Source organism: Protopterus annectens, chromosome 7.part0 (assembly GCF_019279795.1).
Source record: "Protopterus annectens isolate FY-2018-M chromosome 7.part0, PAN1.0, whole genome shotgun sequence".
Classification (NCBI taxonomy): domain Eukaryota; kingdom Metazoa; phylum Chordata; order Ceratodontiformes; family Protopteridae; genus Protopterus; species Protopterus annectens.
In genome coordinates this window covers 1059750392-1059775942 of record NC_056739.1, presented here as the reverse complement: position 1 = coordinate 1059775942, position 25551 = coordinate 1059750392, and the positions used below count along the sequence as shown (strand labels likewise).

Genomic DNA, 25551 nt, shown 5'->3' with positions numbered 1-25551 from the left:
TTTTGGGATTATTTTATTTTTGTTGGGTAGTAATGTAATAGGATTTTTTTTATCATTTTGACCTGTTTCTTGGCTTTGTTTCTTAAATGACGAAACAGATCAAGGTAGGTAGGTTTGGGTTTGGTTAGATTGGTACCAAGTCCAGGCTTTGTCCATGTTTTTGAGTAATAGTTTAGTTTCTTTTGTTAGCCAGAGAACATAGTTTTTTATTCTAATAGTTCTAGGAGGTGCAAAGCTATTTAGGATGTCTAGAAATGTGTTATTGAAGTATGATACTGCAGCGTCCAGTGGGAGTGATAATAGTGGGGACCAGTCACATTGTTGTATTATAGATAAGAATGTTTGCGGTGAGAAGTGTTTTTTGTTGTGTGTCTGTATGAATGTAATGTTTTTGGGGATGTGTTGGCATTATCTAACCAACTAGATGGGTAAGTGGCCACTAATACTATCTGGGAGGCAACCTGAGTGGTAGGTGTGTAATAGTTTCTTGGTTAATCTGCAGTCTAGAATTGAATGTCTGTTAGATGTTTTGTCCACTCTAGCTGGTGATTGTATAAACTGGGGAATCCAAATAGGTGCAAAACATTTGATGGGTTGTCAGTGGAACAAGTATTCCAGTCTATGTTAAAATCACCTATAACAGTGGTTTCTTGGGAGAATGTTAGGGATGTCCAGTGTAGGAAGTCCTCAGTTATAGCAGGATTGTTTCCAGGCAGGATGTAGATAGTTATTGTAATTATAGATTTTTTTGGAGTTTATTATAAGTTTGGTAAATAGCAGTTCTGTGTTACTGAATTTTGGAGGGTTACGTTCAAGGACTTGAAGGTTGAAAGTATTCTTATATGTGCCTCCACCACATTTATTTAGTCTAGCCATTCTGTGGATGTTGCAGCCTTGGGTTAGTATTTCACTATTCCTTATGTTGGGCTTTAGCCAAGTGTCAGTCAGAACTGCTATGTCAGGACCATAGAGTGAGAGAGTTGCATGAAATTTGTATATTTTATTTGATAGACTCCTGAGGTTCATGTTTAGAAGAAAGAAGTCTCTGCTAAGCCTAAGGTTAGTGTTTAAATGAATAATGGGGTAAGGATGTTTGAGAGTAAGTCTGGTATATTTACACAGAAGTTGTAGTGAGGTATGTCCATGAGTATTTGAGGGTAAGTTTGGTATATTTTCACAGATGTTGTAGTGAGGTATGTTCATGAGTGTTTGAGGGTAAGTTTTGTTTATTTACACAGAGTTTGTAGTGAGGTATGTTCAAGAGTATTTGAGGGTAAGTTTTGTTTATTTACACAGACGTTGAAGTGAGGTATGTTCATGAGTGTATCTGTATGTGGGAAGTGCTAGATTGGTGATGGTGAAGAGGCTTGGTATTATAACATAGTATGTGAGTTTGGTATAGTGTGATGAAGATATTGAAAGTGTATGGGGAGCGGAGATGGTGTTAATAGGAAGATAGAGTAGAGGTTAAGAAAACAGAGTAGAGTAGTGCGCTAGAGCAGCATGATGGAGTGGGGAGAAGACAAAAGGATATTAGGGGAGAAGGATAGTTGGGAGAGAAGACGTCTTGCTTGGACGAAAGTGAAGTATCAAGTAGTGGGAAAAAGATTTAGGATGAGGTAAAGGGAGTATAGATGGAGGCAGATAGGCTGGAAATAGAGAGAGTGAGAGCTGAAAGGGAAGAGTAGTGGTGGGAAGAAAGTATTTATTAAACAAATAGTAAAACGTGCAGTAATACAGAATAAAAAAGCACTTAATCTGTGTAAATTTTCTAAGCAATAGTAAATGCAACAGAAAATAATATTTTCTTGCTTGTCAAATGGGGAAACAGATCAGAATTCCAACAATATTAATAAAAGACCATGTGTTCAGTGCTTGGACTACCGGAGACTTTCAATTAAGATAACACCAGGCTTCCTCACACTCTTAATATAAGCATGAAAACAAAAAGAAGTTGTCATGTTTCATAAAAAAAAAAAAAAAAAAAAAAATAGCTAGGCATTCAGCAACAATTGCCACATTCCAAAAAAAAAAAAAACAGAAGATAATTTCTCTGCTACAGAAGAGCTACCAGTGGTTGTTTGAAGCTAAAACATGACTAAAAGCTTTAGCAAATGGGAAATAAGACTAATAGACACAACTATAAGTAGACATTCAACAACATAGGAAGTATTGTAAAAAGGTCCTGCGGAAATTCTAGTCTGAAAAGATAGACACAGTTAGTTTGACCTGTTCGTCAATTGGCAACTGCATTTCAATGATACAGAAAAAAATAAAATTACAACCTTCTTTTGTACCACTATGCAGCAGCTGACCGCTATGACATTACTACTTGTACACAATCAATAAATGATTTCGTAGGCTTTAGGACCTACTGCTGATCTTCTTCTCCTTTCGGCTTTTCCCGGTTAGGGGTTGTCACAGCGGATCACCTGTCCACTCATGATTGGCAGTGGAGTTTTACAGTGTCGAGTTGCCAGCCCGGCACCCAACCTTCCACAGAAGGCACACACACACACACACACACACACACACACACACACACACACACACACACACCTAGGGCCAATTTAGAGTGTCCAATACACCTGCAGCATGTCTTTGTGATATGGGAGGAAGCCAGAGCACCTGGAGGAAACCCATGCAACCACAGGGAGGACATGCAGACTCGGCAGAGAAGGCACCCCAGCCGAGGATTGAACCAGAGAGCCTCTTGCTGTGACGCGACAATGCTAACCACTAAACCACCGTCGCCGCCCTTAGGACCTACTGCTGATAACTTCTCAAAATGTCAGGTAACTTTTAACAGCATACCAATTGCCACCCTGACAAAACAAAATACATGTTTTCCTTGCGGTTTCCCTTTTTCTTGAATTGTGGGATATTCCAAACATAAATCCACTTCAACAAGAATGAAAAGTACTAACAGAAGACATGTCACCAGCTGTATGAAAAAAATACACATGCCAAATGGTGACTTCTTTAATACAGTTGAAATTGTTAGCCACCAAATGTGTCCAGACTCCCATTTCTCCAGTTCTGAGAAGATTATCCACTTTGCATCGGTTAACCACTTTCAGTTACCTTCACCGCTTAATTTAATCTAAATGTCAGCCCATGAAACTCCTTCAGATACAAGATCAAGTTACTGTTGTCCATGCAGTAGAGATCATAAACAATCAAGAACAGCATCACTAGTCTGCCTGAATCTCCTGTGACATGCCAGGCCCAAAACAATCACCATGTCTGTATGCAGACCTCATGGCATTTAGCCCACACAGAAACATTTCTTGGTAATCAGTGACTCCTTTATAAAACATGGAAGTAAGTAGACCAGTCCCATTGCATACTACCTGACACACACAGAGAGGAAAGACGTCTTTCAGAAATCAGGTTTCTCTAAGATCTCTGGTTTGTGCAAGACAACAATGGTGACCACCTGATCTGCATTTTTGAGGGCTGCAGCAGCTTGCTTATGAGTTACACTTCTCATGTCCACACCATTTACAAATGTAATGCAATCTCCTTTTCTCAGTTCTCTGCTTAAATCAGCTGGTCCACCCACTAAAATGAATGATATGAAAATTCCTTCCACATCTTCACCACAAACTATATTGAAATGAAGGCCTATAGAGCCACAATGCCAATTTATCCACAATACCACAGTTTTCAACCTTCTCTTAATTACAGAACACTGAACTGTATTCTCTAACCTACTGACATGGCTGAAAAAATTGTAAACATTCCTTACAAAGAAAATCAAAGGGCTTCAAGTCGCACCTTATAGCAAAGACTACAGTGACTCTTCTGTTTCTCTTTCTCCTCCTCCTTTCTCTTCTCCTCTCCTCCCTTCCCCTCTCCTCTCCTCTCTTTGCTTCCCTTCCTTTCTCTTCTCTTCTCTTCTCCACCCTTCTCCTCTCTTCCCTTCCCCTCTCCTCTCTTCCCCTCTCCTCTCCTCTCTTTGCTTCCCTTCCCTTCTCTTCTCTTCCCTTCCCTTCCTTTCTCTTCTCTTCTCTTCTCCACCCTTCTCCTCTCTCTTCCCTTCCCCTCTCCTCTCTTTGCTTCCCTTCCTTTCTCTTCTATCTTCTCTTCCCTTCTCCTCTCTTCCCTTCCCTTCTCTTCTCTTCTCTGTTTTTATTGTCTGCTTAGAGGAGACCTATACCTGACACACAGAGCATTAAAGTTCCCCTTACTGTTTGAAATCCACTGGTGACCTGTGTCTGAGAAGATACTTGACCTTAATATAGATAGATATCAATCTTACCATGGAACATGACAACTTCCTGTCAAAAACACTGACATGTCTGTGGCAGAAACTTCCCATGTCAGTTACATTAAGTTCATTAAGCCATACCTTCGAGATGGAGCTGCATGACTACTTATGAACACCCATACCTTCCTGCATGAGATCCAGGCATTACTCCCATTAATTGCCAATAGGCTGTTGGCTTGTTCTCCAATTCTGTGAATTTGCTTACTATACCTTTAATTGTTTTCACATTTATTACTATTTTTTAATTCTTCTTTTTTGTCCCACATTCATTTCTCACAGGGTGAGAGCCGATCCTGGCCCATTAATTCTCCATGAGATGAGAGCTGATTGTACGGCTGTCATACTGGCAGCCATTACAGTATTTCATGAAAGTGGCATAAGCCCACCAACTGGTGGTGATATGGGTACTGCTTTACCACAGAGGGACCACCTATGCCCCTGACATGGAGATGTGCCTTCTTCTTTCCCTGCCTGTATAAGGGCTACTGCACTATTTTACAAACACACATGTACATCCGCCTCTGGGCCTATTCTTGGAGGAGTTGCATATGCCACTCTCCTAGAGTGCCACGTGACCACAGGGACACAAGCCACAACAACTCTCCCTCCCAGGCAAGTGCATCAATTTAAGTCACTCATGTCTCACTCACCCCACCCACCTCTTCCAGCTTCTAGTGCTGTTAATCAATCTCAGATTGTCTGGCTTACAATCAGGACTTTATACCTCTGTGCCACAAGACCAGCTACTTTTTAACTGTTAATAAGTAAAAAGGACAAGACCAAAATGCCAGGAAGAAATATATAAAACCTCAACTCACTTTTTACTGTCTGCCCTTCAAGGGAGGAAACTAGGATGCAGTTGGAAAGTCCTTAAATAATACAATTCAAGCACTGAATTGCATTCATTTAGCAGTTTCACAGATAAGGGAGATGAATCATACATCTTTCAAATTACTTTCTGAAGATTTAAGTCCCATATCACAATATCACATTTGCAGTGTTATTTCTTATTTTAAAACATGGCATCAGATCCTACATTTTATGGATCACTTCATACTATCCACTTCAGTTTCGGCTTTAAATTAAAAAAGAAGTATTTATATGTCAGCTTTGAGAGAAAGTTGCTATGCAACAAACTGTAATATTGAGACTTCACATCTTGTTTAGTCACCTTATCAAGTGTATACATATTGTTAATCCTACCTTTAGAAATACTCCTGCATGAAACTTAAATATTTGATATCCTTAAGTTCACTGGAAGTTGGTAACTATTTTGGTGGTGATATAGGGACAATATGACTTATTCTATCTCATTTAATGAAATATCACAGGTATTATGGTACAGGGGCATACTCAGAATTTTTGGAGCCATGTGGCAGCTTCAAGAATATAGACCCCCTCCTCAAATGTAGTACCCCCAAACCCCAGAAAGTGAAGGCTTAAGCAAAACACCCATTTAGCAAACTACATATTCTGAAAAAAAAATACTAAATAAAATATGTATCTACAAATCATGATAATTATATGTCACTTTTTAAATTTAATTCTAGTCCATTTCTAATCACAAAATAAATTAACTGTTTTTAAAATATGGATGCTGTGGTGTACATTGTATAGACCTGGCTATCCGCATGTTACACTAAACTCTTGGAATGCAACCTACTTGTATGATGCATTTGTGTTTAGATGTAGACTGGGTTTTTCATGTTTTGTACTACTGTGAAAACAGGCAACTCAGAGTAAAGAAAACAGGTGAATTTTACCTTGAAATAACATTTCTCTTTATTCCAAATTTGGAAGATCTCAGCATATGTTTATTATTTCTAAACCTCTTTTTCTGTCAATCAAGCAAGGGGGTGATAGCTGACAAATATCTGTAAATAACCATGTACTAGGTAAAATATGTCAGTCACAATCACTAAATACATCATAGTAAATAACACTATAATTTGATTAAACCAGAAACAAAAATGTGCCATTGCAAGGCAACCTATGTACAATATCACAAACTGGTACAAAACAGAACAAGGAGAGCGGACTTCTAAAACTGACTCTTTTATTTTGGTAAGTGCTTTCACTGGCAATAATCCGCCAGCTTCTTCAGACCATCAAACCTAGTTTAAAATACACTTTCAAACACACATTTACTTTTATACATGATGTTAAATTAATTAAGCAATCAGGCAATTGATTAAGTATACAACAATCAATTATTTAAATTGCTATAACCAAATACTTAAACTGCTGAACCAAGACTTTTAATTAAAATAGATTTTCATACCCCTTTAAACCTAGGCATTAGATTTGGTTCAGATCTGAGGAAGACAACAGTCAAAAGCTCTTATTGGATATCTTCAACGGACAGTTTTCAGCTTTTTTATTTTTCATTTTATTTTCAAGTTGAAGTTTTATTCGTATTAAAGGACTACATTTTAATTGGAACACTTGTGGATTTCGTTGATTGGCCATCCTTGGGTGGATTTTCTGGCTTTTTTCTGCTAATATTAAATTATTTAAAGTACATGTAAGCTGTCACTGTCATGGGAGTGATGTATTGTCAGGAAGTAGCCCACTCCATAGGTGATATACAGGGTTTTGTGAAATTACACTAACTGATCAAAGTCATCAGAATGATAGCTATTTCATGATCAATGGTCCTTAGTTACAGTATCTTAAAGTTACCAGATAAAAGGTTTTTGCACTACTTACTGAAGGATAGGATACAACTGATAGATGATTAACACTGACAAAGAATATTACAGGGTTGAAAATTCTGCCACTATATAATACCTATGACGTGTTGTGTTGCAGAAGTTGAGAAGTGGACATGATTAGTGATTGGATCCCATATATGTTCTGTACATAATATTTTGGCATTTAAATCAATAAAGGAGGAAGACTGAGTAGATATTGCAATTCCCAGCTAGGCTATTTGGTCTGAGATAGCTATAGGGAGAGTAATGGACTTTTTCTTAGTATTTAAACTGTCTAAAGGGAACAAAATAGAATTGTGTAGATTTAAACTAAGGTGTTATTCAGCAGAAAACTCATCAGAGTATTGAACAAAGTGTTTAAGTGTGTTACTAAGTTGAATAACCAGATGACTTCATCTTCTGCAGATCAGGTCAAGATTATATGTTCTGAAGTTGAAATGACTGTATCCATACAGGAGCATTTTAGCTTTAAATACATGGTCCAAGTTTCCACTGACAGTGTAAGTAACGGGAGATAAATGTTGGCCCTCCCTTGTGCCATGGTCTATTATAAAGGTGTGAGGTCCTATGTCCGAAGTGATGGTTCTAACTAATGGATTGGTATACAATAATTTCACCTTATGGATAAAAGCTGTTGAGAAGCCCATGGCCCTGTAAGAAATCCATACCAAACTATCAAAGGCTGTGTTGAACTCAATGTTGAGAAATGTCCAAGAGTCCTTAGAAAATGCTACTAAGGTTTGCATATTTAGCCATTAACTTATCAGATCTGGGACACTACATCTGCTTTTTCAAGTCCTTCTCATAATGGGGATGCCAGCTGGTGGATAATGTGCTGTACTCTGGATGCAAAATTGTTGCATAAAATTGAAGGATCAATGATAAGAAAGAATGTGGTCTATAGATTGATGACTTAAGTTTGTATTTCCCTTGTTTGAAACTAAAAATGACATCAGAAGTTCTGTAAGAGCCAGATAAGATGCCTTTACCCTCTGCTTCTTTATAAAGACTGTTTAGGTGTTTTGCTGATCTTCCAGAATACGCTTTGTAAAAATCAGGAGTCTGGGCCAAGAGCTGCACCATTGGGGAAAGAACCATTGCCTTTGTAATCTCATCTTCTGTAATTGGTATATCTTCTAGTTTAATGTTTTACAACTGCATTTGTCTGGAAAAATAATACTTTTGTTTCAACACAACAAGGGGCTATACATGACACTTTTTGGTATTCACATTTGAGGATCTGACTGATTTTGTACACTTTAAAGGTGACACTTTTCCAGCTGCCATGTACTGCTGAAATACAAATTTCTTTCAGTCTTTTCATCAACTTACAAGTTGAAGTTTTGGGGAATACTATACCCTTCGCCCACTAATAGTGGATCCTATCCCGACATTCATGAATGAAATTACATTTTAAAATTTTATAATTCTGCTTAAGGGTTTTACTAGGGCTTGTGTACTTAGAGATCAAGTCTATGGAGGTGATCTTCTCATACTGAGGGTGCAGTCACTTTTATTTTTGATTATTTATTTATCATTTATTTATTTTACATTTTGGTTATGCTGTGTATGTTAAATATGTACTTGCGTCCCTTAAGATGTAATAAATGTTAGGTGGTTCACATGCTTACTCAGCTTCATAAAATTCAGAAATTGTGGCATGAATATTTTTCTATTACTTCACTATACTAAAACAGCTTTTCACAGAAAAGACATTACATAACACTGATGACTAAACAGTTTAAAATATTGGAGACAATATTTTTAGTTTTTGGGCAAAAATCCAAAGTTTAATAACATAGGCTGCACAACATATTTTCTTTGTTTTACTCCAAAACAAAACATTCCTTGTTTTCATAGTTATAAATTCAGTCAGTTCTCAATGAATTATGGTATACAGCAATCCACTATATTTAATATCTAAAGTCATTTGTCTGGAAATTAATATTTAAGGACAACATGTAATGTTAATTTTTTATTAGACAAACATGTAACAGTAAATCAATGCTTAAAGCCTGTTAAATCAGTTTTTCCAAATTAGAGAGGGTTTGTGTCATGCACTTGAGGAACAACAAAAAGACAGACTGCATAATATATGCAAAATGTATTTATCTGAACTATCTATATGGCTTCAAAACTGCAGTAAGCACATCACAGCATGTCTGCTGACAAGGTTATAATGTAAGCCTTCATAGTGGACTATCATGTATGTCTTGCTGATTTTTTTAGATTCCAAACTAAAAATAAAACACATTTCCTTTTACCCTTCACAGGTTCATACCAAGCTTACAACCTAAACTTGGCCTCATTTGTTCCCTATTAGAATTACCTATATATCTGTTTAATTCCTTTATAAAGGTGAATAGCAGTCAACATTGTTTTTTTGGTGACAGGGAGTTTATTCTGAAGGTAGGTTAGACTTTGGGTAATGACACAGCCAACCATAAAACCTCTTTTAACAGGAATAGCAGGTAGGAGAATGTTTGTTCATATATTTGTCTTCCTCTTAGAGTTTTCTACAAGTAGTGTTTCAAAGAGAAGGGGATCCTTCATGGCCCAGAATGTAAACACAGGTTCCCTGTCAGCAGTATGAAACCAAGAGTAAGCAGAGAGTTCCTTATGCGCCTCAGAGTAACTCAGGTATACAAACCAATCAGTTCTTCTAATCAAAAACCTTTCTGCTCTTTCCTGCTAACAAAGGTGTTCTGTTACAACTATACATACATTGGTACTATACACCACATTTATTTATTATACGTAAACATGCATACAAACACACATTTTTTTAACAGGATGCTGCGGCCCATTCTTATTGGAGGCCTGGAACAGAAACACAGCTATGATGGGGCAAAAGGGGTGCTTACTCCCAGTACAACATGTTAGGGGACGTGATCAGCAGTTGCCAGTTGGGGTGATATTACAGGACCAGCATACAGAAATGAAAGTTGATAATACAATTCCAGATATGGTCAAAGAACGTCATTGGTGGTTTTCTAACTTTTTCTGTTCCTCAACTCTCAAAGAGGAAGGGAAGAAGGGATTTTTTTTTATGTATTTATTTATTGGTCCTCAGAGCAGAGTTAAGAAGCATCAGATTAGGAAATTGAACGGAATGATAGGTGAGCTAACCACAGCTCTTGCCTGGAAGAACTGTAAGTGACTTGTTCAAAGACGCACATTAAGCCAGTAGAAACTAATGGTATCAATCCTGGATTACAGCATGAAGCTTGTTAGCGGTTCATAGCCATAAACCTCTGTAGTAAACTGCCAGCCAACCACTGAAGGCTGTAGTATTATGTTGAAAGGCCACTAACCTGAGTGACTTCACCATATGAATTTTTGCTGCAGTGTCATAAAACTAGTACAGGAATATATATTTTTTTACAAATATCTGGCTTTATGATTTGGATCTAAAGTTTTAAATGAACTGCAATTTTAGAGGATATAGCTAAATTAATTTTTTTAAGACCTTGGATCGCAGTATGACTCCACATATACTAGCAGGGCAGCTGTCAGGTAATTGTACTGATCTGTGATAATGTAATAGCCTTATGATTAAACTTCTTTAATAGGTGTGTGTGTGTGTGTGTGTGTGTGTGTGTGTGTGTGTGTGTGTGTGTGTGTGTGTGTGTGTGTGTGTGTGTGTGTGTGTGTGTGTGTGTGAGCATGAGTGCATGCATGTGTGTGTGTGTGTGTGTTTTTCCTTGTATTAGGGTGCAGGTGGTAAAGGCTACTAAAACACAGAAGCCAAAACAACAAGGCTCATTGAAACAAAAGTAGAGGAGCATATGTCTATAATGCAGAACTTTGAAGAGGAGTAGACCCTAATGTGTGTGTGTGTGTGTGAGTGTGAGTGCATGCGTGTGTGTGTGTGTGTGTGTGTGTGTGTGTGTGTGTGTGTGTGTGTGTGTGTGTGTGTGTGTGTGTGAGCGTGATTGCACGTGTGTGTGTGTGTGTGTGTGTGTGTGTGTGTGTGTGTGTGTGTGTGTGTGTGTGTGTGTATGTGTCAGTGGCACACCAAGGTAGCACTGTCTTAGCTATAACATATATTTCTTTATGAATTTCTTTCTTTTTAAAGGACACCATTTACATTAACATATTTCTCAGTGGAATATAATATATTTTTATGATACTAGAAGCATTATCATTTGTGCAGAAAAGGAACCACATTATTTCCTAGCATACCAACATGGAAACATTTAGCTAATAAGAAAACTGTTACCCAATATGTGTGTATGTGTATATGTGTATATATATATATATATATATCTATATATATCTATATATATATATATATATATATGTGTATATGTATGTATATATAATATCATTTGTTAGGATGTTGTAATGTAATCATTAGGATTATTTTTTTCTAAGAGTTAATGAATCGATTTGTAAAAGAGTACATTTAACTCCTTTTCTAAGAAAATATAATAATGAGCCTTTTACATATATTTAAATAGTATAGGAGAGCTGTTTTGATTTGTTACGTTATAGTTATAGCATGATGTGACTTACCCTGTGTTTACACTTCACAATAATTGAACTTGTTTTTACCTGAAATCTCTTGGCCTCACCTTATTTAAAGGACACTGAAATCGATGCTGTCGTGTGCCAAGAATGCCTGTTACAAAAGTATAATTTAGGTAATAAAAGTTTTGAGCTCTAGTAGTAGATTATCAGTGAGTGTGAATAAGCTAGTACGTTAATCATTTGTATCAGGCAAATCATTAAATGCTATCAGATGCATTTTAAACTAGAGCTTGAACATTTTCTTTACTTTCAATTGCTAAATCTGTATGAAATTTTTCTGTTGTAGGGGAGTGCATTGAGTTTCCAGAGAAAGCAACAAAAACTGGTATGTTTCTCTTTTGAGCAAATTATAACATTTAAAAACAATGAAATGAAACACAGAATAGATTTCAGCATACAAAAATTGTTGTGCATATATTTATTCTATGTGTGTATATTCATGAAGGCCTTGTGTAGGTTTTCAACATGGCTTACTGATTAAGATTTCTATCTCAGAGTTTCAGAATTCAAGTATCTGGAGTTTTGTCCTGTCTTGTGATTATTATATATGTGGAGTTTATATGCCCTATATGCATGTGATCTGAGTGGGCTTTTTACCAGCTGGTCAGTATTTATCCCGCTAACCAAAAATAGAACCATTTTTTTCCTTCAACTTTGAAAACATAGATATGTACACATCTTTATTAATTTATTTATTCCATTAATTTCCATTACCTTGTGACCAGAGACAAGCGTCCCCCAGATGATCACTTCACCTACCTATTTAACAAACAAATAATTGCACTTTTCATCCATTGTTCTGGCCATTTGGTATTGCACTCCCATTTGTGGGAGGAAAGCCACTTATCATAGTGCTTTTGAGACAGGTACACTGACATTGGTGAGTTCTCTTGTGCAGTCGAGATGCTGTGTCATCACACAAATGTGCAAGCACTGGCAGTCTGTCCTGACAATGCTGCACCATCAATGAATGTGCAAGCACTAGGAGTCTGTCTTGATACTGCTGCACTATCACACAAACGTGCAAGCACCGTCAGTCTGTCCTGACACTGCTGCAACATCACATGGATGTGCAAGCACTGGCAGTCTGTCCTGACACTGCTGCACCATCACATGGATGTGCAAGCACTGTCAGTCTGTCCTGACACTGCTGCACCATCACATGGATGTGCAAGCACCGTCAGTCTGTCCTGACACTGCTGCAACATCACATGGATGTGCAAGCACCGTCAGTCTGTCCTGACACTGCTGCACCATCACATGGATGTGCAAGCACTGTCAGTCTGTCCTGACACTGCTGCACCATCACATGGATGTGCAAGCACTGTCAGTCTGTCCTGACAATGCTGCACCATCAATGAATGTGCAAGCACTAGGAGTCTGTCTTGATACTGCTGCACTATCACACAAACGTGCAAGCAATGGCAGTCTGTCCTGAAACTGCTGCACCATCACACAGATGTGCAAGCACTGGCAGTCTGTCTTGACACTGCTGCAACATCACATGGATGTGCAAGCACTGGCAGTCTGTCTTGACACTGCTGCAACATCACATGGATGTGCAAGCACTGGCAGTCTGTCCTGACACTGCTGCACCATCACATGGATGTGCAAGCACTGTCAGTCTGTCCTGACACTGCTGCACCATCACATGGATGTGCAAGCACTGTCAGTCTGTCCTGACACTGCTGCACCATCACATGGATGTGCAAGCACCGTCAGTCTGTCCTGACACTGCTGCACCATCACATGGATGTGCAAGCACTGGCAGTCTGTCCTGACACTGCTGCTCATACTGAAAAGAGAAGAAAAGCTCAAAAAATCAAAATGAGTAGCTTTCATCATTCTTACAAACATCTCATTGTGGTAATCCATAAAAACATAGCACGAGGAAAGCTAGTGCTAATGTGCGCAAGTTAGACAACATTGCAAAAATATGGTTTAAATCCCTGCCAAACTTCATGTTTTAGCTGTCTGGGTATGACACTGTTTAATTTTTACATATTTAAAGTTCATATGGCTGTGTTTCCCCTGCTGTTGAAATTTGTGAAGTGATATCGTATCTTCTAACTGTTAAAATTATGTTGATCCAGGTGCAACTAACCATAGGCAAAACTGCTCTACAAATTGTAGCATGCTACAGGCCACCCTCTCAAACTCAGGAACCCCACACAGCCTTCCTGAAGACACTGGAGGGTATAAATGTATCTCCAAACACCATCATATTGGGTGACTTCAACGACCCGAATATAGACTGGGAACATTACTCAAGCCCTAACTTTCTAGCCCAACGGTTCCTGGAGTTCATAAATTCAAATGCCATGGAACAGCTAGTCACTGTTCCCACGAAAGGAGAAAATATACTAGATCTCATTATCACAAACATGGGGACAAAATGCTCCACACTGGAAGTATATCTCTCATTGGTGAGATCTGATCATAAACTAATCTCACTGGAAATCCACATCCCGCCCCCACCCCAAACAAAAAGACCACAGTGAAGAACTTCTCTAAAGCAAACTTCACACTACTCAAGACTGGTGTGGTATCCTTCAAGGCCCCTGAGCCAGTGGAAACCACAACCCAAGCTGCGGAAGCCCTTACAAATGCCTTCTATGAACACCTCCAGGACTGCATGGATCAGGCAATCCCAAATAAAACCAAGACTCTTTCCACAAAGGGCAAACGTCCAGTCTGGTGGACCCCAGCCATTAACAAACTTTACAATAAGATGAGAAAGCTATTACATGATAGAACAAAATCCATAAAAGGGAAGTCACCCCTGGATCATTATTAGTAAAAAAATACGAGCACTCATAAAATCAGCTAAGGCCAATTTTGAGAGAAAAATTGCCATGGATTCAAAGGACAATCATAAGGCCTTTTTCAGTTAGGAACCTGGGTGGAAACTCCCAGATATGCTCAGAATTAGTCCAAAATGATACAAAAATCACTGATCCCACAGACATTGCCAACATACTGGCAGACAGGTTCATTGCAAACTTCACCCCCCTCTCCCCCCCCAAAGGAGAGATAACTATCCCAGCAGAGTGTAGCCTCCCAGACATCTCAAATGCGCAGGTGAAAGCTGCTCTCTCTAAAGCTAAAAACACAGCATCAATGGGACCGGATGGTGTCCCCGGCTGTGTGCTACACGAGCTAAATGAGGAATTAAACCCGCACATAAGGCAGCTGTTTAATCTCAGCCTTACCACAGGATACGTGCCCAAGGAGTGGCGTACGGCAACTGTGGTCCCACTCCACAAAGGTGGTGCCTCTACGGACCCTGGTAATTACCGCCCCATAAGCTTAACAAGTCTAGTCTACAAAGCTATGGAGAGGATCATAATGGAGCTCATAAACAAAGGTATAGGGGACTTGCAGACATTGGACCCGACCCAGTTTGGCTTCGTCAAGGGCAGATCATGCCTTTTGAACTTGGTTGACTTCTTCGAAACAGTCACCAAGGCCATTGATGAGGGAAAGGCAGTCCATACAGCCTACCTTGACCTTGCAAAGGCCTTCGACACAATACTCCACTCGGGTATTGTAGAAAAACTTACCAGCTTAAATGTAAACCCATATGTCACAAGATGGGTTGCAAACTGGCTTAAGGACAGAACCCACAGGGTTAGAGTTGCTGGCGCTATGTCAGACTCCAAGCCAGTCACAAGTGGTGTCCCACAGGGCTCGGTCCTTGGCCCCCTATTGTTCGGCATCTACTTCTCAGAAGTACAGGCCAACATGGGAGGACTTTGGCTGGCAAAGTTTGCAGATGACTGCAAACTGGGTGCCATAGTGGAAAGTGCAGCGGACACGGACATCCTTCAGAAGGGACTCACGGAAACAGATAGCTGGTGCCAGAGCCATGGCCTGAAGTTAAACGCCAAAAAATGTATAGTCATACCCTTCGGGAAAAACAAGGTAACCCCAAGCTACCATATAGGTGGCAATCCACTAAGCACAGAAGAGGTTATCAGGGACCTGGGGACCCAGGTTGACAGTGGCCTTTCTTTTGACACTCACGTTGCTAAAGTGGTTAGAAAGACCTTCTACATTGCCCACCTGATCATGAAGGGATTCACATCCAGATCTAGTGAGGTCATTGTTCCCTGTACTCTTCACTTATCAGACCAATGATCGAGTACAATGCCCCATTCGGGATGTATCTCACCCGACATCTGCAGCAATTGGAGAGACCCCAAAAGTTCCTCACCAAAAGGATAAAGGGACTCCAAAATCTGTCATATGCTGCCAGATTGAAGAAACTCCAGCTCTATTCAGTTGCATACCGCCTGCTCAGAGGTGACATGTGTCTGACATACAAGGCCATGTCCAACCCGAATTAATGGACATGCTCCACCTCAAAAATCCAAATCCACCAAAACCACTAGAGCAAGCGACTTAAACCTTAGCACGGATATAAATAGGACGTGCTGGAGGGATAGATTTATCACTCAGACTCCCTATGCAGTGGAATAAAATCCCGATCCATGTGAGGCAGAGCACCTCGCTGGCTCTGTTCAAGAGAAATCTTGACCTGTGGATGGGAGATTGTAGGTTTATCCCGGGAATCATCTCTGTGTCACTGCTGGACAGAGGCACAACAAACTAATGGGCACAGTATTTTTTCATATAAGGGGTGGCGTAAGCCACAAAAATTTGGGCTAGGCTTATAAATGCCTTAGGGCAGATAGCCTAGTATGAACCTATGAACCTATGAACCTATGAACCTATATCATAAGTAGAGCAATATGATTTAAGCCCAATTATCCTGACCAGACACAGCTTGTTATGCCCACACCAGGACTTTCTACATGTATATACTTTCAATAAAACAAATAATTTGCAGTTGAAAATACTGGGAAGTATTGTGCAGCAAAGTTCTGCCATAGCAATTTGTAAATTTTGTTGTAAAACTGTACTTCATTTTTGATATAACACATAAACAGTAATAATAAAATCATATTAAAAACAGAGATTTGTTCAGGTTAACTTTGATGTGTATTTAAACTAGCATTTTTTTTTTCCTTTTAGACATGGTACCATATATAATTGCTGTCACTTCAAGCATTTGCTGGGCAATATTAGTTGCCATGGTATACTTCATGTATAGATATGGTAAGCCATTTTTTGTTCATCTTTTTTCAGTTGTTTTTGTTGTTGTTGTTGTGTCTTTCGGCTTTTCCCGGTTAGGGGTCGCCACAGCGGAACTCCGGTCCGCTAATGATTGGTAGTTGATTTTTAAGTGCCGAGTTACCAGCCCTGATGCACAACCTTCAACGAAGGTACGCCCATTCACGCATGTCTCCATGCAGAAGACGCTCTAGCTAAGAACTGAACCAGACAGCGTCTTACTATGAGGTGACAGCGCTACTGCAGCACCACAACCTTTTTTCAGTAAAAAAGAGAAACATTTAACTGATAGACAAACTATACCAATATTATTTATCTGTATTATGTTTTGAGCAGTGTGTGTAAAATAAGCATTTCCAGGCAGGTAGCTGCAGAACTCAGGCAGATAAAACAGTTTGTTTGCCTGCTTCTTTTCATACATGTAGGTTCTTTGGTCATTACACTGCTTCGCTGTTATCGTTTGCACATTTGCAGTTATTAAAGTTTAGGTTAGTGAAACAATGTGAGTGTACTGTATGCAGTATACTTGGATTTAACTTGTGTAACTTTCACCTGCATGTTACAAAACACTGAGTACTTAAAGAGATCAGTTTCTATTGCAGAAAAGGACTCTGTTGTACAGTGTCCCACTTCCATACTAAATACATAAGCTTCATATCCTTTTTAAGCAGATTAGTTTCCCACCTTTCATAAGACTCGTCCTATCATTATTGAAGTCCTTCCCTTTACTACATTCCTGAACATGTAACAATACATTTAAATATACTGTTCTTTTTTTTAAAACTGCTCAGAAAATCTGCATATGCCTTGTGATGTTGGAATATAAATGGTTGCCTTCCTTGTACTGTATGCTTCATGAAATGGTGGTCTTTCCATACCTACCAGCGGTGACTGGAAGCTGTGGAAAGAGGGTGGAGTGCCATTTTACTGACCAATACCAATTGGAAAGGTAGCTTTTGAACCATAGAAGGTTGGGCTGAGAGAGAGACTTAATGAGGACGTTTGAAGCAGGGGTGTAGCTAGGCATACTCGCTATATTCAGATGAGTACATTTTTTTCTGAGCATCTCTCAGAATCTTTATAGTTCAAGCAGCACATATTGTTTAGAGCTGTCCAAACTATTATCTGCTGCTCAGTGCTGTATAGAATGCGTTTTCCTGAGAATATTGTACCTATAAAATAGCATTTTTATGATTACAAGTGGCAACAACTTAAAGTATCTCTTTCTGAATTGCATAGGAGCACTATTTTGAGAGTTATGTACGTACTTTAAATGATAGGTGGTAGTGGGGGGGGTGCATATGATTTGAGTACAAATGTAAATTTCTGGGTTTGCCCCTAGAAGTTTGCTATGACAAACTATGTTGGAAGGTTTAGACAAGTCTAGAAATAATGAACAGTCTAGTTTGCTGGTATCTCTAGCTTTATTGATAGTATCTGTATAGTTTACAAGTGCAGTATTGCTACTATGGGAAAGAAGAAAGCCATGTTGTATGAGGATAGGAGATCTTCCTGCAGGGGATAGTTTAGCAATTATTTCTGAATACATTTTTCAAGTATTTTGAGAGGGGGATAAGAGTTATATAAGTCTAAAGTTACTAATGTCTGATGAATTTCCTCCTTTGTGCAGAGGGATAATTTGTGACTTTTTCCAGAGAGGGAACTTAAGATTCCTTGATTGACCTATTTATACTGACAGACAGGACAGCCAATGCTATTTGCTGCTGTTTTATGGTAAACACTTAGAAGGCCATCAACTGAAGAAGGGCACAGTTTGAGTAGTTTCATATAGGATGTGGGCACAGGTTTGAAGGTGAAAGTGGATGTGGTGATACATGGCTGCTGGGCAGGGTTAGGATTAGATGTTGGGGAATCCTGGATTAGGGATGCTATACTGTATATAACATAAGAATTGAATTATATTGCGGTTTCATGTGGTGAGTCACTGGGAGGAGGGTTGTTTTACAGCATACAACTACATTTTTCAAGAAATTGTAATCTATGAACTTGAGATTTTATCAGACTTTACATTAGTGGCACCAAGTCACGAATTTATGCTTTAGGCTGTTTAAGCATACAGTTAAATTGTGATGTAGTAAAATCTGAAGATCAAGGTAGTAAAGATGAAAGGTCAAAGTATAGTCTATTAGCAAAGATCACTGAGCAAACTATACCTTGCAACAATAAATAATTTGTCAATATATATTTTTCAGTTTATGTTTTTGTGGTTAAAAATGTTGAAGTCAGCAATATTAATGTTTATGATTTCTGTAGCCAGTTCCACTGGCACAGAAGCCCTGTAAGCCAAGCAATCTCAGTTTGATTAGCAGCTTGGGTACCTGTTAGAGCTGGTAACTTGGTGTGGGGGGGGGATGATGAGACCCAGACTGTTCACCTCTCTTTGGGATGGTCGGTTGGGACCGTATTTGGGGGCACATGGTAGAGGCACAGGATACAGAGGTGTTTGGGTTAGTGCAGACATGCTGAGGGAGGCAGCATGAAGGACACATTAACACATAGACACCTTTGCACACATCTGGTGATTTCATTCCAGTAGATTAGTTGGAGGTAGAGCTGATTAACAAAAAAAAAAAAAACAAACAAATGTAAACAGTATGACAGTCCTGGCATTCTCAATACCCTCCCAAGGCACAGAGGTTACAAGCCTGTAAAGACTAGGAAGTCTTCTTGTCCAGAGAGAGACATATCCCACCCAACAAAGGGATGGACACATCTGGGGTTTTCCTCATCAGCAATGGCCCTGCCCTGAAAAGAGCAGGACCAAATAGGTGATGTTGATGGGAACTTGAAGTCAGTGGTAGTTGGTCTGAAATAAATTAATGAGGGAACATTTTTACTGCAACTGTTTGCCAGAGCTGTTTTACTCAATGCTGAGCACATATTAGAAAAAGATGCCTGTTTTAAATGAGGTTAACCTATTTGCTAAGAAAACAATTTAGATTTGTAAAGCAGTTATAGCACAGTAAAAAGGACATGTTCAAACAAGTGTTAAGAAAAAAATGGCACATAGTTCTCAGTGAGAAAAATATGACTAGGAGGTACAGAAATCTAAAAACAATTGACAATGGTCAGTATACCTATGCTGTTCATAGGTAAGTTGCCCTTGTGAGCCATTTTAAGTTTATCCAATTTCCTAAAGGTGAGGATCAAACCTTGTACTTTGTGAGGTAAACACCTTAACCATTACGTCAAGCCCCTATCTTATAACTTGGACCTTCACACAGAGCAGTATGAAATGAAAGGAAGGAAACTGCTTAGGAGACTGAAATTTGGAGCAGGTAAAACATCAACAAAATAAAATGGATAATGTAATAAAGAAGGTCAAAAGTTCAAATATTGCCTAGATAGTAAGTATAACAAGAAGACTGCACTCATCAGTTTCAAGCAGTTTTTAAGCTTTTGCTTTTTCCTGCAGTTATCACATTGTGTGTGTGTGTGTGTGTGTGTGTGTGTGTGTGTGTGTGTGTGTGTGTGTGTGTGTGCGTGCGCACACGCGTGAGCACTCTCACACCAGAGTAGCTGTTAAGCTGGGGTGAAGGAAGTTCCGGGGAGTTGAACTACTCTGTTTCTGTCTTGGATTGTGTAGTGCTGTAACAATTAGTATGCTGTCCCATATGTTTTGGTGCACTGGTTTGGTTTCCAGCTAGGGTAATTTCCTGCATCCATGAGGGGTTTTGCTAGATGCTCTATCCCACTCCAAAATACATGCCATTAGGTGAAACTGGTTATTTTCTAAGTTTTCCATAGATGTGCATGCTGAGTGAGTATGTACCTTACAATAGACTGGTGTCCTATTCTGGATTTGTTCTCTGTGCATTATGCCCATTACTTACTCCCCATGACCTCGAAGGATAAAATAGGTACTGACATCTCTGAGTAGTTCCATTTTTGTAATAATAAAGTTTAAGAAGTACAGTTGTCAAACTAATATAAAATTGCAGATGTTACTCACAGTTGGCTGAGTTATACTTCAGAGATTTTATTTATGTATGCATGTCTGTTTTTGTTTGTTAGTTAACCGGGTTAATGACCAAGACCCTCTTCAGCCATTACCTGGGCTACAAGGCAGGTACAATACAACCATAAACGGATATAAAAATAATCATTTACAAGCATTAGTTCATATAGAAGAATGATACAGGACAATAGCAAGCATTTACAAGTAATAGATCAAAAAACAGATCCAAGCACAACCAGAAAGAGTATCATGTAACATCTGTACATATTGCAAAAGCAAGGTGAAATTTTATATAAAATGTACTATTTTGAAATAATGCAAAAACCAAGGTGAAATTAGTCAGAAGGAAGAGAGAGAGGAAATGAGAACTGTGTACAATATATACAAGTAAGAAATAGTCATCAGCATATGACATTGTCAACAGTCAATTTCTTCTGAAAACTAGGATTGACTAGTTTGTATAATGCGTAGAATAAAATAAAATTAACCAGCATTTTTAAAACGTATATTTACAGAGTTATAATAGAAGTGCTTTTAGCTTTGTGCAGGCATTCAATGAATATGTATGTGAAATATTTTGGAGACCAAATATTTTAACATCATATATTTCAGAAAATTGTTTTAACCTTAGCTCTTACAACTATACAATCTTTCTTTTCTAGTTCAGAATTTGTAATTTTAATAAAAGTAGCAACTGACAGTATTTCACACATTGTAACCAAGAACAAGAAATCAGGCCATGTTAGTGCCTAGCTGCATGGCGCAGAGAGAGCCCTGATTGCAGCCCAAGGTGACTAGGGTATGATTGGTATCCCTAGCACTGGAGGAGGTGGGGGGGGGGCGGTGAAGGTGCATAGCCTAATCAGCTCTCCCTGGAAGGTAAGATATGATGTGCACACTTGGAGGCACAATGGGTACTCATGCTTTAGGGGAGGGAACTCCCCTTGGGAGGAAGGGATGTCATGCCCTTCATGGTCAGTTCATTGCACTTCCTGTCCCCAGTGCTTTGCTGGGTACATGTGGGGATTAGGACTTAAGCACAAAAATCTCAAACCACCCCCCGATGGCTGTCTGACTGATTACCCCTCCCAGTCAACTCTTGCCCCAGTGATGGGAAATGATTGGGCTGATAGTGAGGGGTTGATTAACAGATTGGGGGGGGCAAAAAATACATATAAAATTACTTGTGTTAATCCCGGTGTGTCTAAGGACATTAGAATGTTTCCTTTGTACTGATGTATTACAATGATCGTAACATATATCTTACCTATTTATTAGGTTACATTTCTGCTCTCTCATTGTCAGATACAACTCGACACCAATGACTTCTAAGACAAGTCACCTGTTACTGATAATCAGATTACACTGAAGAACAGGTAGGAAACAATGAAATCAGTGAAGAAAATATAATAACTTTGTGTTTTATTTCTAGGTAAAATGAAGACATTGCATTCCACAGTACCACCTGCAAGAGTTAAAGTACTGCTTGTTTACCCATCTGACAAGGAGGTATTTCAGAATGTTGCTCTTGCATTTGCTGAATTTCTGCACACCGACTGTCTTTGTGAAGTTGCTCTAGATTTATGGCAGATGAGAAACATTGCAGAAATGGGCCCCGTGCAATGGCTTAGTCAGCAGAAGCAAATCGTTGATAAGGTTATTTTCCTCTGTTTAAATAAAACTACCATGCAGAGCAGCTCATATCTTGATGGTTCTAACCACACAGACTGTTCATCTGATATGTACTCTCTGGCACTCAACTTGTTCTGCAGTGACATAAAGCACAATTCATCTCTGCAAAAATACATGGTTGTCTCCTTTGATGAAATAAGCTCAGAAAAAGACATTCCACTTGTATTAACTGCTTGTAGTAAGTATAGTTTCATGAAGTCATTGAAACAATTTTGCAAAGATCTTCATAACATATCTGGATGCAGAGTTTTCCCTTCAGTGAACAGTGTCATCCTAGATTGCAAGTATAGTAGTAAACAAACTGTAAGACTGAATGATGTGATACATGAATTAAAAACTAAGGCAAAAACATTTTCAACAGTACAAATGAAGGAAGACTGCCTTATTGAGATCTTCTGATGCTTTGCCTGTCAGTGCAAGGCCAAACTGCTGCTGCATCAGAAAGTAACCTGTCAGCGCAGAGGAGTTAAGGCTGGGATCTGCTACCATCATCCTATACACCTGAGTTTGATTCATTCCTTCTGTACCTTACATGAAGTTTGATTCAGAATCTGAGCAAGTCACTTAACTAGAGAACTCTTCTAAATGACAAATGTAAAAAAGGCACTTGTGGGCTTACTTGGTTTACAACAACAAAAAAGTTTGCCATGATGTTTACAGTTCATGCAGTATGGTCAGATGAATTATTAAATGCATTAGCCTTATGGCAATAAACAAGGACAGTGTGTAGAGAGAGGAAGACCGTAAAAGCCCGAACAACAAAGAATAAATGTCATGTTAGCATGCTTATTTTCTGATTACATTTGTTCTGATAAAGAGGTACTTGTCTGCTTATTAAAAGTGACAGTGGGCATACCTCTCAACCTCTTAGAGCAAAAATCTAGACAAATCTATAAATAAAACTGGGACAAAGACCCAAAAAATAGGGGCAATTTTTAAATATTGCTCTTACAAACCTAGAAAGTTGACTAACAAGTTTTGATTTAGCATAAATGTTCTGAAGGATATGAAGTCCGAAACTCAAATGTCTGTCACTATTTTCTAACTTCATTCTTTAATGATTTACCACTAATTTGCCAAAAACCCACAATTATATGAAAAACAGACAAAAAATATGAGACCAAAATCTGGACATTCTGCAAAAATCTGTGCAGTTGAGAGGTATCTGGGCATGGATTTATCAAGCATTCAGACAAAAAGATATAGGAAGTGTGAACTAGCACTCCATGGCAACCTGACAAAGGGAATTAAGAGTTGCCAGTAAATCTTAGCCAGTAGCACTGGGTTTGATTCCCTCACTCTCTTCTTTCATACCTGGTGAACTGTGTACGTCACATAAACAAAACATGAGTGCTTCAGTTTCATCCTTAAAATCATATATGAGCCTAGTGAGTTTTAAATATGTAACAAGTAAATACAATTCTAAGGATAACCATTATAAGCATACATCTTACCTGTTCCTGAATTTGGACAACATCCATGATTTTGCCTCATGTTTTTACTCTGTCAGTGAAAAAATATTTTGTTTTCTGCTAAATCACTGTGGCTTACAATCAATAGTGACAGATATCAGAGCTTCAGACATGTTCTATTAACTTCCTTAGTGAATTAGAGTAATATTTAAAAATGTCCATGATTTTTGCCCCTTTGCCCCCATTATTTTTGCCTTTGTCTAGAATTCTTGAGCAGAACAATTGAGAGGTATGGCAGTTGCTGGCTTGTCGAACTTAATTTCAGATGCTGACACATGTCAAATAGATTGTTTTAGTACTGAAATAGAAACTTGAATCACAGAAATGTAATTTCATACTTATTTGTTTAGAAGTAAAATTGTTGTTTAACTAAGGTGACTTGGCAGTGAGTAGGCAGACCAAATGTTATCACATAAGAGGTAGAGAACACACAGTAAAACTAGAAGGATGATAAACAAGATAAATTATTATGGCGTGGCTGCATATTTTCATAGTTGGGGACTCAAACTACAAGTAGAAGGGCTATAAAAATCAAGACGCTAGCAAAGGATGTTGGATGGATGACCAGTGGGGCTGGATCTCTCCTTACTAAGGACCAGAAGAGACATGGAGACATGCTCTGGGTGTACAAGGTCATAATGGGAAGAGCTGATAACTTCAGACTGGGCAGGAGTAAGTGGGAGAAGGAGGGGGTACAGGCATCAAACTGGAGGCACCCATGCTGTATACTCCTGGAATGGGTATTAGAGATAGACTCCACAATGTTATTCAAGAGACCATGGGGCAGATAGAGAAAGAGTGAATGGGAAGGAAAGGGTGGAACAGAGGTGCAATGTTAGTCATTTGAAAGACAGACAAGGTAGGCTAATTGTCTTTTTTGTACAACTGGTGAATGTGAAGTAATAGTCAATAAAATACTTAGCTTGGGACAGGTGTACCTCTTTATTTCTTCCTTACAGAATGTGAAGGAAGACCATATCATAATCCTCAGCACTGTTTGGGGGTAAGTGTAAGTAGGTAGCCAGTAGGAGGCAGTTGGCGAATCAGATATCATATCAAGATGTGTACTGCAAGACATGTGAATGCAAGCTTGCATCACCTGGTGCCTTTTACTAATGCCATTTCAGCTGATCAGTATTTAGAATTTCAGGAAGTCCTTTCTAAGTACAGACGTTACACAGCAGGGTACTAGGAAGAAAGGAAAGATACGATGTTATGTTGTCCTATCTCGCCTTCATTCTTACAATGATGGGTTCGGAGCCAGATCTCGGCTCCGACTCGGCCGAATACATAGCTGAAAGACTCAAACTTGGCTCGTGGCAAGTAGGTATCCCACAATGCAGTGGTGTAATTCCCCAGATCTCGTTTGCCGCTTTACAAGGTTGGATGCACTCACCTTGGCCGTGACTAAGTTGTGACAAAATTTCTTTATATTTCCTATAACACTGTTCTATTTTATAATAGATAGCTTAGTATTTAGTTATAACTAAATTATTGTGCCTTTCTTGCATTATAGTTAAATAGTTATAGTTTTATTCCCTTTGGTGCTGCTTTTGGCCATCGTTTCGTAGGCCTAACTGTATCCCTTGTAGTGGTTGTTGTGTCTGTCGTAGTTAATTAGTAGCTCATTTAAGTTAGAGAGCTCTTTGCCCATTTAAGTTAGAGGGCTTGTAGTTAGTGTGTTGTTTTGTCTGGGAAATAGGGCCGTTTGAGTTAGAGGCCCTATTTTTCTCCTTTGTTGTCTCTCTCCTT

At 38.9% G+C, this 25551-nt stretch overlaps 1 protein-coding gene across 2 annotated transcripts in view; it reads left to right on the top strand.

Annotated features, from left to right (window-relative positions):
* The window catches only part of IL17RB (interleukin 17 receptor B), a 287120-nt gene extending 262035 nt beyond the window's left edge, over nt 1-25085 (top strand). For both annotated transcript variants that reach the window (XM_044077616.1, XM_044077615.1), the window contains 3 exons: nt 11807-11845; nt 16558-16641; nt 22068-25085. In XM_044077616.1, coding sequence (XP_043933551.1) covers nt 11807-11845; nt 16558-16641; nt 22068-22726 — 782 coding nt within the window. In that variant the 3' untranslated portion in view covers nt 22727-25085. The remainder of the gene's footprint in view (nt 1-11806; nt 11846-16557; nt 16642-22067) is intronic.
* Nucleotides 25086-25551: the final 466 nt, after the last annotated feature.